At 47.9% G+C, this 16,605-nt stretch overlaps 1 protein-coding gene across 1 annotated transcript in view; it reads right to left on the bottom strand.

The window, feature by feature from the left end:
- Nucleotides 1–6,459, bottom strand: part of LOC138753014 (tenascin-X-like) — a 161,621-nt gene extending 155,162 nt beyond the window's left edge. The window contains exons 1-3 of the mRNA XM_069915608.1: nt 6,008–6,459; nt 4,601–5,047; nt 744–859 (exon numbers count right to left, since the gene is read on the bottom strand). Of these exons, the coding sequence (XP_069771709.1) occupies nt 744–859; nt 4,601–5,047; nt 6,008–6,431 (987 nt within the window). The 5' untranslated portion in view covers nt 6,432–6,459. The remainder of the gene's footprint in view (nt 1–743; nt 860–4,600; nt 5,048–6,007) is intronic.
- Nucleotides 6,460–16,605: the final 10,146 nt, after the last annotated feature.

Here is a 16,605-nt window from a genome sequence, read left to right as displayed (position 1 = left end):
GCTTTCCCATCATTCCTGTAGTGAGCTGACCAGAACTGAACACAAGATTCCAGGTATAGAGGTACAACATCACCTCACAACTCTTCAATTTAAAAAAAAATTTAATTTAGATGTACAGCGCGACAACAAGCCCTTCTGGCCCACGAGCCCATGTCGGCCAAATTGCACCCAAATTAACCAACAACCCCTGTTCGCTTTGGAGGGTGGGTGGAAACCAGAGCCCCTGGGAAAGACCCACACAGACACGGGGAGAACGTATAAACTCCTTGCAGACAGCGCGGGATTCAAACCCCAGTCCCAATTGCTGGCACTGTAACAACGTTGCACTAATCACTTCGCCAACCGTACTGCCCCATTGAACTCAATCCCCCGATTAATGAAGGCCAGCAAACCATAAGACTTTTTAACCACTCTACTGTGGCTACCTTGAGAGATCTATGGATTTGAAACCCAAAGACTTCTCCGTTCTCCCACTAACCACATACTCCACCTTCAAGTTCGAATTTCCAAAATACATCACTTCACACTTATATGGATTGAACTCCATCTACTAATTTTCTGCCCAGCTCTGCATTCTGTCTATATCCTGTTGTATTCTCTTGATCTTAAGCGGCAGCTGGTGTATGGGATGCAAGGATCCTGTCTGACCAACCCCAACACTGATCCCCAGGATCATGGTGAACTGTCTGCCCCCATTCCCAACCCTTCACCCCTAACCAACCTCCCCCAACTTTGCTCCTTACCAAGGGTCGGAAAGAGATCACCCAGCCATCGACTTTGTCTTTGGGCAGTTGCCACTCCACTGTTGCCTGAGTTTCCAGAATCTTCTTCATTCGGAGCCTGAGGGCCACTGGGATCTCTGGGAAAGAAAACGGGAACGAGAACTGTCAATACTGCGATGTACAGAAGTGCTGGAGAAGCAAAGCAGGTTTTACAGTTCGACAGTTAGATCAGTTATGCTCAGTTCTGGTCGCCTCATTACCAGAAGGATTTGGATGCTTTGGAGTGGATGCAGAGGAGATTTACCAGCACATTGTCTGGATTGAAGAAACTATCTTATGAGGGCAAAGTTAACAGATCATAAGAACATGAGAAAGAGTCGGCCATCCGACCCGTTGAGCCTGCTCCGCCATCCAATGTCAGCAATGGGCTTATCTCCACCTACCTGCCCATTCCCCATATCCCTTAATTCCCCAACTATGTAAAAATCTTGCCTTAAATATATTTACTGAAGTCACCTCCACTGCTTCCCCGCCATCTGGGAAAAGCAGTTCCTCCTCATCTCCATCCTGAATCTTGAGACAGTGTCCCCTAGTTCTGGTCTCGCCCCCATCAATGGAAACAACTGACCTAGCTTGATCTTATTGATGCCTTTCACAATTTCTATAAGATCCCCTCTCATTCTTCTAAATTGCAACGAGTCCAGTCCCAGACGACTCAATCTCTCCTCATAGGCCAACCCCCTCATCTCTGGAATCCACCTGCTGAACCTTCTCTGTACCGCCTCCAAAGCCAGGACATCCTTCCTCAAGTAAGTCACCTTTATTTCTGTTACGAACTGCAATTGTGAATATTTATTTTTACACTTATTCCTCTTTTTCTGTCTTGGCATTTTGTGGTAATTTGATATGTGCGATTGCACTTGGTGTATCTTGTCGATCTCTGTGGCTACAGCAAGTAAGAATTTCAGGGTGAAACACGAAAGTCTACAGATTTGTATAAAATGAAAAATAAATGGGAGAATGATTTATCTATTCCAATATCTCAGGAAGAGTGGAGGACTATGTGTGAGGATAAAATGACTACATTAATCAATGTGAGATATAGCTTAGTTCATTATAATTTTTTACATTAATTGTATTTAACGCCTGAGAAGTTAAAAAGATATGGTTTTAGTTCTTCAGATGTATGTTTTAGATGTGGAAAAGAGATAGGTACTTTTTTTTACATTCAGTTTGGCTTTGTGAAAAGGTGAAGCCTTTTTGGCATAGGATTATGGAGTTTTTGGAAGATTTATTCAAATTTAAACTAAAACTTGATCCGTTTTTATTTTTATTGGGATATACCACGATGTTGACTTTGGGTTTAAAACTAGACAAATTTCAAATGGTATTTATTCGATTGGCTTTAGCAGTTGCTGGGAAATGTACAGCGATTACGTGGAAGAATGAAATTGAATTGAATTGAATATTAAAAGATGGCATACTGGAAAAGATCATTTATAATTTGCGTAATAATTATTCTTTCTTTATTAAAACGTGGAATCCGTATTTGAAATGTGTGGGTTTTGAAATATAATGGATTTTGTTATATGGGATTATCAATAAATATGTATTTTAGCTCCATTTTTAATATTTTTTTCCTTTGTGGGGTAAATATTAGGAGGGAGGGAAGGGGAGGGAAGAGGGAAATATAGCTGGAGAAAATCTTGTATTTTGTTATATTTTACTCTTTATTTGTATCTTACCTTTTGTTCAAAAAATAAAGTTTTTAAAAAAGAAAAGTCTACAGATGCTCAGATTATAGTTTAAAAACACAGAAATGCTGCAGGAACTCAGCACGTCTTGCAGTGCCCATAGGAGGTAAAGATATGGAACCGATGTTTCGGGCCTGAACCCTTCTTCAAGGTGTGAGTAAAAAGCAGGCAGGCATCTGAATTAAAAGACGGTAGGAGGAGGGAAGAAAAGCAAGGGGAGAAGAGCACAGATCAACAGGTAAGTGGCATTAATTGGATATGGGTGAGAGGACAGGAGAGGGGAAAAATGAGAAGGGGGTTTGACTGGAGCTGGGGGAAAGAGGACAGAGGGAAAAGGGGAGGAGATATGGAGGAGGGGTTGTTTAACGGAAACCAGAAAGGTAGATGTAGAGGCTGCTCAGACGGAATACGAGGGGTTGTTCCTCCAATTTGCAGACGGTCTCAGTCTGGCACTGCATGGCACCACGGGCAGACATGTCACCAAGGGAATGGGTTGGGGAAATTGAAACGGATGGCCACAGGGGGATACCTGCTATTGTGGTGGACAGAGGTGCTCCACTCAGCGATCTCTCAGCCTGTGTCCAGTTCTGGAGCCTTGCTTGCCCTCAGCGCCCTCTCGCATTCAGTTCTGTGAGTCCCTTGATTGCAAATCACTGACCGCCTGCAGCCTGTGTGAGCCCTTCAGCTGCTGAGCCCCTTGCTGGTCGACTGCCGTGGTCACCATCCTGTAGGGTCCCCTGATTCTCATTCAGAATGGTGGGGGGGGGGGGGTGTCCTCCCCATTTCTGGTGCTCTGCATTGCCATGTCTCCACTCTCCCAGGTTCAAGAAAAATATGGACAGGTACATGGATGGGAGGGGTATGGAAGGTGATGGTTTGGCTGCCATTCAATGGGATGCAGCAGAATAACAATTTGGTATGAACTAGAGGGGTGAAGGGCTTCTTTATGTGGTTGCAGTTTAGATTCGTCTAGTGGAATGTTATAGAATGCGGCACAGGAATACGTGGGCCTGTTCAGGTCCAACTACAACCGGATGCAGACTGGGAGACCATTTCAATGAGCACCTGTGCTTTGTCTGCTGCATCAACGGTGTCCAACCATTCCACACCCCATTCCCACAGTTACGTATCTGTCCACAGCCACCGCAAATTGGAGGAACAACATCTAATATCCTGGCTGAGCACTCCCCAACCAGACAGCATTAACATTGACTTCTCCAGTTTTTTTTTGTTAAACCCTTGCCCTGAGTCTCTCTCTTTCCCTCTCCCTCTCTCTCTCTCCCTCCAGCTCCCAACCCCTTCCCTTCCCCCTTCCCTCTGCATTCAGAGAGCTTCTCCTCCCCCCATTGCGTCAGCTTTTTTTCTCTTTTGCCTCCTTGTGGAGGAACACGGTAATGCAGGTGGGGCCCTCACTCGACTGCTTGGGCTGGCCTGCCTCCGACCTGGGAACGAGTTTCCCAATAAAGGCTGACAGCCTTGGATCTGGGCCAGAAGCCCGTAGTTTTGTGCTGGATAATTCAGGATATTAAAGCCTTTAATCACTTGCTTTGTGTATGCTGGTGGTTATTAATCGTGTTAACTGTTAGCCAGTGCATCTCCCCCTGCCCATTCTGCCCTCCTTCCCCCACCCCCCCACTTCTATTCAGGCTCCTGACTGCTTTCCACTTGTACCTTGACGAAAGGCTTAGGTCTGAAATATTGGTTATATATCGCTTTGTTGGCGATGGACGCTGCATGACCTGCTGAGTTTTTCCAGGTGGCAAACGGTGTTACAGTCTTACCAAGCTACACAGTCATAGGTGGAGAGCAGGGGGTTAAGAACGTAGCCCTATGGTGCTCTGGTGCTGATGGAGATTGTGAAGATGTTCTTGCTGGAGAAACTCAGCAGATAAAGCAGTAGTAAAGGTAAAAGTGGTCCCTTTGCTTCCAATGGACACTGCGTGACCTGCTGAGTTTCTCTAGCACGTTGGGGTATTGCATTAAAAGCCTGCTGCTTGCACTTGATTCATGTCCGCCGTGGACTCGTATGTATCTTGAACGCTTCTGTCTCAAACAATCTTTGTGTGTGTCCAGAGTCCAGTTGGGCAAGAGTGACGTGGCTGGATCAAGGCAGGCTGAACTTACCCGTTGAGCATTCGGCATTGGTTGAACCATCCTTGCAGAGGCACTTGCCGCGGAGACAGTCTCTGATGCCACAGTCGTAGCCTGAATATCCGGGGTCACAGGCGCATACACCGCCGATGCATTTGCCATGGCGCCGGCAATTGCCAGGGCAGGTCTGCACGGTGCAACCGCGGCCGGTGTAACCAGGGAAGCAGACGCAGCGGCCAGCGATGCAGCGGCCCTGGTCATTGCAGTCATCGGGGCAGATCTCTTGGCTGCAGTCAGCACCAGTGAAGCCCTGGTGGCAGGTGCAGCTCCCATTCACACACTTGCCCCTAGGTGGTTTACACGCCTGCGGGCAAAGGGCTTCCGAGCAGGTGGGGCCGCCCCAGCCGTCATGGCAGAGGCAGCGGCAGCTGGAGGAGCTGTAGGTGCCGTGGGGTCCGCAGTCAGGCACTGGGCCGGAACCTGGGGAGGGGGGAGGGAAAAGAGTAAGGTCAGTGGTGGGGTTAACCAGTGATGGGTCCATTCCACCCGCAGTGTGGGACTTTCACCCGCTGATCCAACCTTATATCACCCCCGTCCCACCACATCCCCCTACCCTGTCCAACCACATCCACATTCCCCCTGCCCCATCTCCCCACATCCACCCAACCCACTCCTCCCCTCTGTAATCCCCCCCATCCCATCCAAACCCTCTGCATCATTCCACCCTATCACCCAGACTCCGTCCCCCCACCCATTCTAACTACATTCCACCCACACCGTCTATCCACCCCCACCCATCCCACTCAATCCCCCTCATCTCCCACCCTGTTCAATCGCATCCACCCACACCCCATCCTCCCAACTCTGTCCCACCCCATTCCACCCACCCACACCCTATCCTACCCAATCTCTTTCCCCCACCCATCCCCCTCCCCATCCCAAGTCCACCCCGGTACCCCCTTCTTTGACTTTCTCCCTCTCCCCATGACCACCCCTTGTCCCCATCCCTTCTTCTGGACCACCCCAGCCCCTCACTCAGACCACCCCACTTCCTGCACAACCCTTCCAGTGACATCCCCCTTGACCCTCAGGACCCACAATGCCACCACCCCCTCCCAAGGACCACCACCCCTCCTTCTCCCCTTCCCCACCAAAGGATTAATCCCTGAAAACTTCCCACACTTTTAGATCACCCCCTGCCACCACCCCTTCCTTAGGACCACCCCTTGCCCACCTCCCCAACTCCAAGGTCACCTCTGCTCCCCACCCCTTCTCTTGGATTACCCTCCCCCTTTCACCTCCCCCACTCCGAGATCACCCTCCACCCCTCCCCACTCTTGCCCTGTCCCTAGGACCACCACCCCTGCCCCCTCCAACCCCCCATCTGACAGGTTGTGTGACCCCACTCCCTGGGAGTACAAGGCCTCCCCCCAGACTCACCACAACATCCAGAGTTGGGGCAGCGCTGTTGCAGAGCCGCCACCTCCTTCTCCAGGGCCTGAAGGCGGCGCATCAAGGCCTGGTTTTCGCCGCAGCCGCAGGCCTGAGGTGGGATGTTTATCCTATGGGTGAACACCACTGGCTTGGTGGGGTCGAGGACATGCTCGAACTTCTTGTCCCCTATCGCCTCATCCTGAGCCTCGAAGACCTGAGCCCAGGACCTGGAGGCGTTGGCCACGCACGAGCTGCAATGAGGCAAACTGATGGTGTAGATGTGGTCGATGTTGGTCAGGCGGCCATGGGTGGCGTTGGGCAGAAGCGCTCGGCGTTGGCGGAGTGTGGTCCGGAAGAGGCTACAGTCACCCACATCCAGGGTGGCAACGGCTAGCAGGAGGAGCAAGATTCTGAAAGCAGCCTCCATCATTACAGCCAAGGAGTTTTACGGCCAAACGCCAGGTCTACACCAAGACCCCCTGCAGAACATGGAGGCATACTGTCAGTATACATCCTCACTTACCATCTCACCAGTCTCCGCAATTTCCACCGCCTACAATACTGGGAAATACCTTCTTGCCTCAGGCTGTGAGATTGATGAACAATATCCTGAAAAGGAGTAAATCGCCCCAAAATATTTATATAGATTTATTTTTAATTAAATCAGTATGTTCATGCAGGTATGTACATACATCACAATGTGGAAGAGTTGCTGCAGAGAATTGTATCGGAGGTCAATCCACAGGACTATAAGATTGGCAGAGAGGATCACTGGGCCTCTCTCTCCCCCCCCCTCTCCCCCCCCCCCCCCCATCAACATGATCTACTGGGATCATTGTCTGAAGATGTCACGTAAAATCAACTCCTTCCACCCTGCACCCAGCACCTTTCAGTCTTCTCCCGTCGGGAAAGCAAGACGGGAATATCAGAGTCAGCACCACCTGGTTGAGGAACAGCTTCTTCCTGCGGGCAGTGAGAATGTTGAACGACCAAAGGGACTGCTCGCATTAACCACCTGCAGCCCTTTCCACACTGGCTAACCTGTAAATTGGCTGTTTTTGCCATTCACATTGGACCACGATTAACCGGTTCTCTGCTTCCTTTCACACTCACCACCAGGAGTGCCTATCCTCCACTGATGACGTGAGTGATGCATCGAGTGATGGTAGGCCTTCCTTCCCATAATTCCGTGCGGCAGAGAAACCCCTCTAGAAGCGCACTGTGCAGACAACCCTTTCTCTGCCGTACAGAATTCTAGGAGGACAGGACTGCCGTTGCCCCCCCTCTCTCTCTCTCTCTCTCACACACACACACACACACACACACACACACACACACACACACACACACACACACACACACACACACACACACACACACACACACATACACTCTGTCCCTCACTGTCTCTCCTTCTCTCCCTTCACTGTCTCTCACAAATCTATCTATGTATCTGTCTATTCTTGATTATTGTATTTACCCACTTCTATGTGTGCGTGTGCGCATGAGTGTGCATGTGTGAATGTGTGTGTGTGTGTGAGTGTGTGTGTGTGTGTGTGTGTGTGTGTGTGTGTGTGTGTGTGTGTGTGTGTGTGTGTGTGTGTGTGTGTGTGTGTGTGTGTGTGTGTGTGTTTCATCCCTGTATGAAATGGGCAAGAGACTCTACTATTCACTAAACAATATTTTTTATTTATTTGTATTATGAATACTTGTCTTGCAACTGTATTGTTTATCTGTATGTGTGTTATGTCAGGTTGTGTGTCTGCGTGTTTTGCACCGAGGACCGGAGAACGCTGTTTTGTCCGGTTGTACGTGTGTAATCGTGGTAATAAACTTGAACTTGTCTCATCTGTCTTTGAGCTGCAAAGCAGGGTCTCTCCCTATGGGAAATAGGTCACCCGAGGTGAACTGCTCTCCACCCAGAGCTTGGGGTAACTGAACGGGTGTCCTGTCCTCTGATTAGATCCACTATCTTCTCCAAAATCCACAGAGGATTCATTTTGCCTTTCATAATCTTGTAGGCCTCTATTAATTCACCTCTCATCCTTCTTGGCTCCAAAGAGAAATGCCCCAGTTCTGTTAATCTTGACTCACAAGACACGTTCTCCAATCCAGGCAACATCCTTGTAAATCTCCTCTGCCCCCTCTCCTTAGCTTCCACATCCTTCCTGTAATGAGGCGAATAGAAATGATAACATATTCTAAGTGTGGTCTAACCAGGCCATGCAACATGACCTCATGGCTCTTGAACTCAATCTCCCTTCTTAACTATCCTATCAACCTGCTTGGAAACCTGAGAGATCAATGGATTTGGATCCCAAGGTCCCCCTGTCATTCCAAACCGTTAACTCAGCCTTCAGGTTTCACCCTCCAAAATGCATCACTTCACACTTATCTGGATTGAACTCCATCTGGCACTTTTCCGCCCGACTCTGCTTCCTGTCTACATCCTGTGGTAACCTACAACCACCCTCCACACTATCCACAACTCTCCAACCTTCGTATCATCTGTAAACATAACTGAACCATCCCTCTACATCTTTGTCCAGGCCATTTGTAAAAATCACAAAGAGTAGGGGTCCCGGAATGGATTCTTTTTAATTTAAATATAGACACACAGCACTGTAACAGGCTAATTCAGCCCTAGAATCTGTGTCGTCTAATTTAAACCCCCATTAACCTAACCTCCCAGTCCCTTTTTGAAGGGTGAGAGGAAATCAGAGCCCCTGAAGAAAACCCATGGAGAGAACGTACAAACTCCTCCCAGACGGCGCGGGATTCGAACCCATGTCCAGTCCTGATTGCTGGTGCTGTAAAGGCGTTGCCCTATCTGCTACACCAACCGTGCCACCCTGGAGTTCCTGTATAACTCCCCCCCCCCCCAGGAGAGTATTTTCCATCTACTACCCTCTGTGGCTTTCTGCAGTCAAACCAATTTGGAATCCACATAGCCAAGGATGGATGGCCAAGCTCAATCAAGTTCCCTTGAGGAAGAAGGAAGAGGCAGGGAGGAGATTTAAGAGCTCAGGCAAAGGGCATGGTTGACATTTGCAGTTAGGGAGGGACAGTGGAGCTAGATGAAGTTACAGAGACGGGCAGGAGAAGGGAGTTGAACAGGAGAGAGCTTTAACATGGAGGCATTGATTAACTAACAACCCAAGCAGAGTTCAGTGTGAGGTAAAAAGAACCCCATTTTTCAAGTATTTGGAAACGACCTCAGGACCTGCCAAAGAAATTGCCTCCCGTCAGAGAGGTTTCCAGACTCATTTTCATTTTTTAACTTTAATTTAGACATACAGCTCGGTAACTGGCCCCTCTGGCCCATGAACCTGTGCCGCCCAATTACACCCCATTAACTTACTAATCCTGTACATTTTTGAAGGGTGGGTGGGAACACCCTTCACAGGCCATGGGGAGAATGTACAAACTCCCTACAGGCAATGCTGGATTTGAACCTGTGTCGCTGGCGCTACAATAATGTTGGTCTAACTGCGAGCCTAACTGTGACACCCAGGAGAGATAAGGAGCCATCCTAGCCTCCTCCCCCACCACCCACCCCCCACCCTCACCCCCACCCCTTTGTGTAGCTTACAAGGCTGTTTTGATGAGAAACTGAACTGAACCTGGGTCACTTTATGTAAAGACAGCTGCTGGGAGGAGAGGGGGGGAGGTGGTCAAGAGCGCAGACTGCGGGAGGGTGGAAGCACCAGCAAAATGAATTCAAGAACAGAGCAGGTTATGGGAGAGGTCCACTGGAGAAATGACCTTCGCAGACATTCGTCTGCAAAGGGATCAACATGTCGAGAGAACTCACAGCCAGGGAAACCCTGTTTTCCTTCCCCCAAGATGAGACAAGACTACAGTGTGTAAAACGTGCCAGAAAGTCTGCACACAGCAAGGCTCCACAAACATGATAATGTTTCCCAGACCAGGGAGGGGCAGAGAGAATGAATCTCCCGATCTTTTTCCAAATGGCCCACATGCAGTGTATTTGGATTTTCAGAAGGCCTTTGACAAGGTGCTGCCCATGAGGTTACTTAACAAGATAAGAGCACAGGGTATGATAGGAAAATACTAGTGCGGGCAGACCATTGGCTGATTTGGCAGGAAACAGAGCGTCGGAATACAGGGATCATATTCTGGTTGGCTGCCAGTTGCTAGTGGTGTTCCACAGGGGTCAGTGTTCTCTTTTAGGTGGTATATCCATGATTTGGGTTAGGAATGATTGGCTTTATGGCCAGGTTTGCAGCTGATACTGAGGAAGGTGGGGGAGCAGGTAGTGTAGAGGAAACAGGGAGGCTGCAGAAGGACTTAGACCAGTGGATTTCAACCTTTTTCTTTCCACTCACATACCGCTTTAAGTAATCGCTCTGCCATAGGTGCTCTGAGATTAGTAAGGGATTGCTTCAGATGGTCTATGAGTGGGAAGGGAAGGTTGAGAATCACTGCTCTAGACCCAATTGTTACTGAAATATTTTGCTTGAGAAAAATTGATATTGGCCCATTTCCTTTGGAGCGATAAAACCCTGCACATATCAAGCCCATTAGGGACAGTTAAAACAGTGGTTCTCAAACATTTTCTTTCTACTCACACACCACCTTTACTAATCACAGAGCACCTAAGGATTACTTCAGGTGGCGGGGTCAGTGCCCAGTGGAGTTCTACAGGAACTCCTGGGGGGCACGGTTGGCATAGCAGATAGGGCAACGTCTTTACAGCACCAGCGATCGGAACTGGACATGGGTTCGAATCCCGCCACCTGAAGTTTGAAAACCATTGGAAAGAAATGAGGAGAGAAGTGGTAAATTAAATACAATATCGGAAAGTGTTCGGTCATGCACTTTGGTGGAAGAAATAAACAGGCAAACTGGTTTCTAAATGGGGAGAAATTGAAAATACCCAGATGCAGAGACCTGGGAGTCCTTGCCAGAAGGTAAACTTGCAGGTTGAGTCAGGGGTGAAGAGGGCAAATGCGGTGCTGGCGTTCATTTCCAGAGGAATCGAATAAAAGAGCAGGGATGTGATGTTGAGGCTTGATAAGGTACTGGGGAGACCTCGCATGGAGATAGTGAACAGTTCTAGGCTCCTCATTTAAGAAAAGGTGCTGATATGGGAGAGGGTTCAATGGAAGTTCACTAGGATGATTCTGGGAATGAAAGGGTTACCATATGGAGAGCATTTGACAGCTCTTGGCCTGTACTTGTTGGAATTTAGGAGAGAGAGGAGGGATTTAATTGAAATATTTTGAATTTTGAAAGGCATGGATGTAGAAAGGTTGTTTCCCACAGTGGGCGAGTCCAGGACAAGAGGGCACAACTTCAGGATTGAAGGGGATCGGCTGAGAACAGAGATAATGAGGATTTTCTTCAGCCAGAGGGTGGAGAGTCTGTGGAATTTGTTGCCACAGGCGGGGTTGTGGAGGCCGGGTCATTGGGTGTATTTAAGGCAGAGATTGACAGGTTCTTGATCAGCCAGGGCATCAAAAGTTCTGGGGAGAAGGTCAGGCAGTGGGGCTGAGATGGAGAATGGATCAGCTCATGATTAAAGGGTGGGGCGGACTCGATGGGCAGAATGGCCTATTTCTGCTCTTATATTCTTTTCCATTCGCATGTGGGAGGAGATGGAGTCTTGGGTTGACATTCCATCCTGAAGATAGCGCCTCCCTCTGTACTGGCCTTCGAACAACACAGCATTAGTACAGTGCAGCCCTCCACACAGCTCTCCTTTGGCAATGTTCCTCTGCCAGTACTACATACTCTTCACATTATGGGGTACTCCCCCCAGCAGGTCCTGAACTCATTTCCTCTGAAAGTCATGAGATTTTCCACCATCAGACCACTGGGCGAAAAGCCCTGCATAAGGCAGTGGGTGGACACAGCCCAGGACATCACAGGCAAAACCCTCCCCACCACTGAGAACATCGACAGGGAACGCTGCCGTCAGAGAGCAGCAGCGATCATTAAAGACCCTCACCATCCAGCCCGCGCGCTGTTCTCGCTGCTGCCATCAGGAAAGAGGTGTCGGGGCCACAAGACTCGCACCACCAGGTTCAGGAACAGTTGCTGCCCCTCCACCATCAGACTCCTCAACGACAAACTGACTCAGGGACGCATTGAAGGACTTTTACTTTGCACATTCTTTATTATCAAGTATTTATTTTCTGTATTGCACAGTCACTGTTTACATTTCTTTCTTCTGTAAATGTATATTTTCTTAAGTACACCTTTTTTTCACTACTAATATGTAGAAATTCTGCCTGACCCTCAGGAACAGGAACTTCAGGGTTGGGCATGTATTCTGACAATACATCTGAACTTTGAACTTTGGCTTTAACGAGGCATCCCTGCTTTGATCACCCTATGTGTCCGGTTCTGGTCGTCTCTTTATGGGAAGGATGTGGAAGCTACGAAGAGGGTGCAGAGGAGATTTACCTGGGCTAGAGAACGTGTCTTATGAGGCAAGGTTAGCAGAGCTGGGTCTGTTCTCTTTGGAGTGAAGAAGCATGAGAGGTGACTTAATAGAGGTCAACAAGATGATGAGAGGCATGGATAGCGCCTGTTTCCCGGGCAAGAGTAACATTCACCAAAGGACATCTGGAGAAGGTGAGGGGAGAAAAGTTTAGGAGAGACATTAGGGGAACAATTTTTTACATTGAGAGTAGTGGATGTCTGGAATACATTTCCAGGGATGGTGGTGGAGGCTGGTTCAATAGGCACATGATACAAGAAAAATAGAGGGTTATGGGTTTGAAGTAAGGATGGTATAAATTGTAGAGTGGGTTTATATAGTTCAGCACAACATTGTGGGCCAAAGGGCCTGCCTGTGCTGGAATGTTCTATGTAAAGCGAAACACTGAGGCCAGTTGTTAGATGCAATATGGTTGTAAATTGTAAATTCTGTCTGTTTTTTGTTGCTCTGATGGAATCTTACCCCCACCCCCTCCCAACCCATTTTCCTGCCTGCTGGGGGCTTACATATATGTTGAAAATCGGCCATCGAGACTGCACGGAGGGAGGACTGGCGCGTCCGCATGGCAGAGGCCAATTCCCTCCTACATTTCATTGGTGGGGATGTTCTGTGATTGGACTGACTTGAGCAGAAATCTGCTAAACATATCACAGCCCCCACGGGGATTATTGCCACCCATGTCTGCGCCCACGCACTCACACGCACGCACATATACGCACACCCCCTCATAGCCACACACACACATGCAAACAAACAAATGAGGGCACACACAAACACACATATGAATGTATATATACACACACACACACACACACACACACACACACAGATGTACAGACAAGCACACACGTGTGTGTGATACTGATTAATTCAATCCATTGAAATGTTGAGCTGCTTGTTTATACAAGAGGCAAGGAGACACGGTAAGTTCACACATGGGTGCGCCTTTGCCATTGCCAACCCAACCTTCTTGTAAAGGACTCCTTTGTGCCCACTCAGAGAGAAAGAGAGAGAGCTCCCATTGAACTCCAAGGACAAGGGCTCGATTGAAACCAGTAGGGTCAACTCAGGTGATGTTGCTGGTCAGGGCTACATGTAAAAATCTTAACGTTATGCAGAAAGTGCTGGGACAGCTGAAGGCAAAATTGATCACCCTCTGTAATCTGATCCGTCCTCGAAAACCTACTTTAAAATAAATAGCTGCAAATCCTGAGGGAGAATGCAGTCTCAGTCACTGACCAACAACTTCATCTTTACATCTTTAAAAATCTGCTCATTTGATCTTCCTTTTGCCACGAAAGCTTTGAGTTTGGGACTGAGACAATCTGTGGATCTTTCAGTCTAGTATGAGTCAGTTTCCCTCGAGAGGCCCTTTCCCTCTGCCATCAGATTTCAGAGTAGACAATGAACCACCAATCCACCATCATTTCCTGCCTTTCCCTTCCAACCCTCCACCCCATCTTTTAGTTCAGACACCTGCCAGGATTCTCTCATACCTTGATGAAGGGCTGAAGCCCGAAATGTTGGTTATGTATTTCTACCTTTGTAACATAAAGGACACTGTTTGACCTGCTGAGTTTCTCCAGCTTTGTGTGTGTGTTTTACCACTACCTCACTTTCTTTCTTTTTGCACTAATCTATTTTTAATGTAATTTATAGGAATATTTGCACCAGCCGCAAAACAATGAATTTCATGACCAATAAATTCTGATTCTACTAATTCATTGTGATTAAAGTCTATTTTTGATTTAAAAAAACCCCACTGGTTCAGGTTTTCCCATCCACCTCTCAGACCAAGCTGTTAAGCTAAAGGCCTGGCCCAGGCCTCCGCCACCAATGTCTGTCTGCCTGAAGCATTCCATAGACACATACCCGAAATAGAGCTAGGATTTTCCAACTTTGGTCCCTCAGCCAGTAATTTCTGCAGTGGAGATGCTCACAGAAATATGGACACAGACTGTTGATGCTGGAATCTGGAGCACAAAGAATTCCCAGTGGAAAAATCATCCCCCTCACAACAAAACACCTGAATTGGATCTCTTGTTCCAGTTCCTTGGTCTTACTTGCCACCAAGGCGAGAGAGTGCTGGTCTCCACTGATGCTCAACTCCAAGTTACAGGACAAATCTGTGCATTCTTGTACAATCAGATTAGAATGAGAGTGTATCAGATGGATCAGTCTGGTGATCAACTGGCAGAATCTGGTATCTGCTACAGATCCTTATCCACTCTGCGAAATCATTAGTTCAATGAAACGTCTGCAGACGCTCTGATTGAGGTGAAAACAGCTTTTACCACCTTCAAACTGGAGGAAATTTCCGGGCTGATGTGTCTCATGCACGGTCAGACTGAGACCACCCGCAAGTTGGAGGAACAACACATATTCTGACTGGCCACCGGATGGCATTAACATCGACTTCTCTGGTTTCCATTAGCCCTCACCAACCACCAGCTCTGCATTCACAGAGCTAACCCACTCCCCCGATCAATTCTCACCTGTCCTCCCATCCACATCCAATTCTCGCCTTGGCCTGTTGGCCTGTTGTAATGGAGGAATTAGACCAGCTTATGCAAGAAGGGATGCAGTTGCATCAGAAGACATAATCTAAATACCACTATGGGGCCCAGGGATGCATATGGATCAGTAGACATTACCTAACTTCCACCATGAGGCCCAGAGATGCAGTTGTCTTTTGTTGGTCGCAGACTGTCAGGAGACCTTGAAGATAATTAAATCATTAGTTCAAAGAGATAAGCTATGAGTAAACAACTTTTGGGTAATATAAGCCATGGTCCCACTGCTGAAGTGGAGACTCTCTGAGGGGTGGAAAGGTCTCTTAGCAAGAAGAAGAACTTCTACAGTCCAGCTAACGTCCCAGTCGGGGGCGGTGGAGAAGCTGCTACCGGCGCCTCGACAACCTACTATAAGTGTGCGGTCATTGCTTCGCTTCGGCAGTTGGGACCAGTCCAAGCGTTGATAAGTATAATTGGAAAGGGCTTGCTTATTGTAGTTTGAAATCAGCTTTTGAATTTGTAATAAACATTTGTATAACCTGAACTGCTCTCGGTGTGGGTGTCTATTTTCTTTTGGTACTTCAAACACTGTGACCAATCTAAAATGAACAAAATGAGAGGTACAAGTTTACCCAGGACACCTGTGCTCCTTTCCTTTCCTTCTCCTTTTAATTCAGGCACCTGTCTGCTTTTTACTTATTCCTTGAAGAAACTCTTCACAAAGTAGAGCTACTGGCAAACTTTCTTCGTGATTGCGTCGGCATGGAGGCCCCAAGACCAGATCTTCCGAGATGTTGACACCCAGGAACTTGAAGTCCTTAACCCTTTCTATATTAGAAAAGGGGCTGTACTTTGAAAGGTATAAATCTATTCACTGGGCAACTCTTTGTCTTATGGCAGGCAAAAGTTAAAGTACATCATGTGTTACAATTTTAATGTATGGCTACATGACCAATCAAAGCTGAACCGAGGTATTTTAAAGCTGGACAAATGTCACTGAAATGCCTGCTCATTGTTTTTTAGATGTAGTCGTGTAGCATGGTAATAGGCCCTTCCAGCCCACAAGCCCGTACCATCCAAATATACCCAATTAAACTACAATCCCCATACATTTTGATGAAACGGGAGCACCCAGAGGAAACCCATGCAAACTCCTTCCAGACAGCACCATGTTCGAACCCGGGTTGCAAACGCTGTCATAGCTTCGCGTTAACCTCCACGCTAACTGTGCTGCTCATAAAGTTCTTTCATTCTGCCCCATAAGAAAGCAACGCTTTCAAATTACACCGAATCTGTTCCTCAGAATCTTTCCAATAACTTCCGTTGACGTGATAGCTCGCTCATTCCCCCTGCACATCTTGAAGGAAGATACCATATTCTCCACTTCCCTGCCTTCTCTGCACATAGCTCCAGCCCCCAGCTAGGAAGCAAGGCAGGAGATTGCTTTGGACCCTTTAAATCCTTTAATGGCCACGTTTGCAAGTCATCTGACCCCTGACCTGCTGCTTGTGAAGGTTTAAAGATCTGGCAGGTCCCTCGCCATCTCCTGGAGCAGCATCTACTGGAGATGCCAGAGATAAGAAACGGGATGAGGGCTGGAGAGGCTTGAAGAGGAAGGGAAG

Source organism: Narcine bancroftii, chromosome 2 (assembly GCF_036971445.1).
Source record: "Narcine bancroftii isolate sNarBan1 chromosome 2, sNarBan1.hap1, whole genome shotgun sequence".
Lineage (NCBI taxonomy): Eukaryota > Metazoa > Chordata > Chondrichthyes > Torpediniformes > Narcinidae > Narcine > Narcine bancroftii.
The sequence above is the reverse complement of the archived record's forward strand: the minus strand, read 5'-3'. Positions and strand labels throughout refer to the sequence as shown.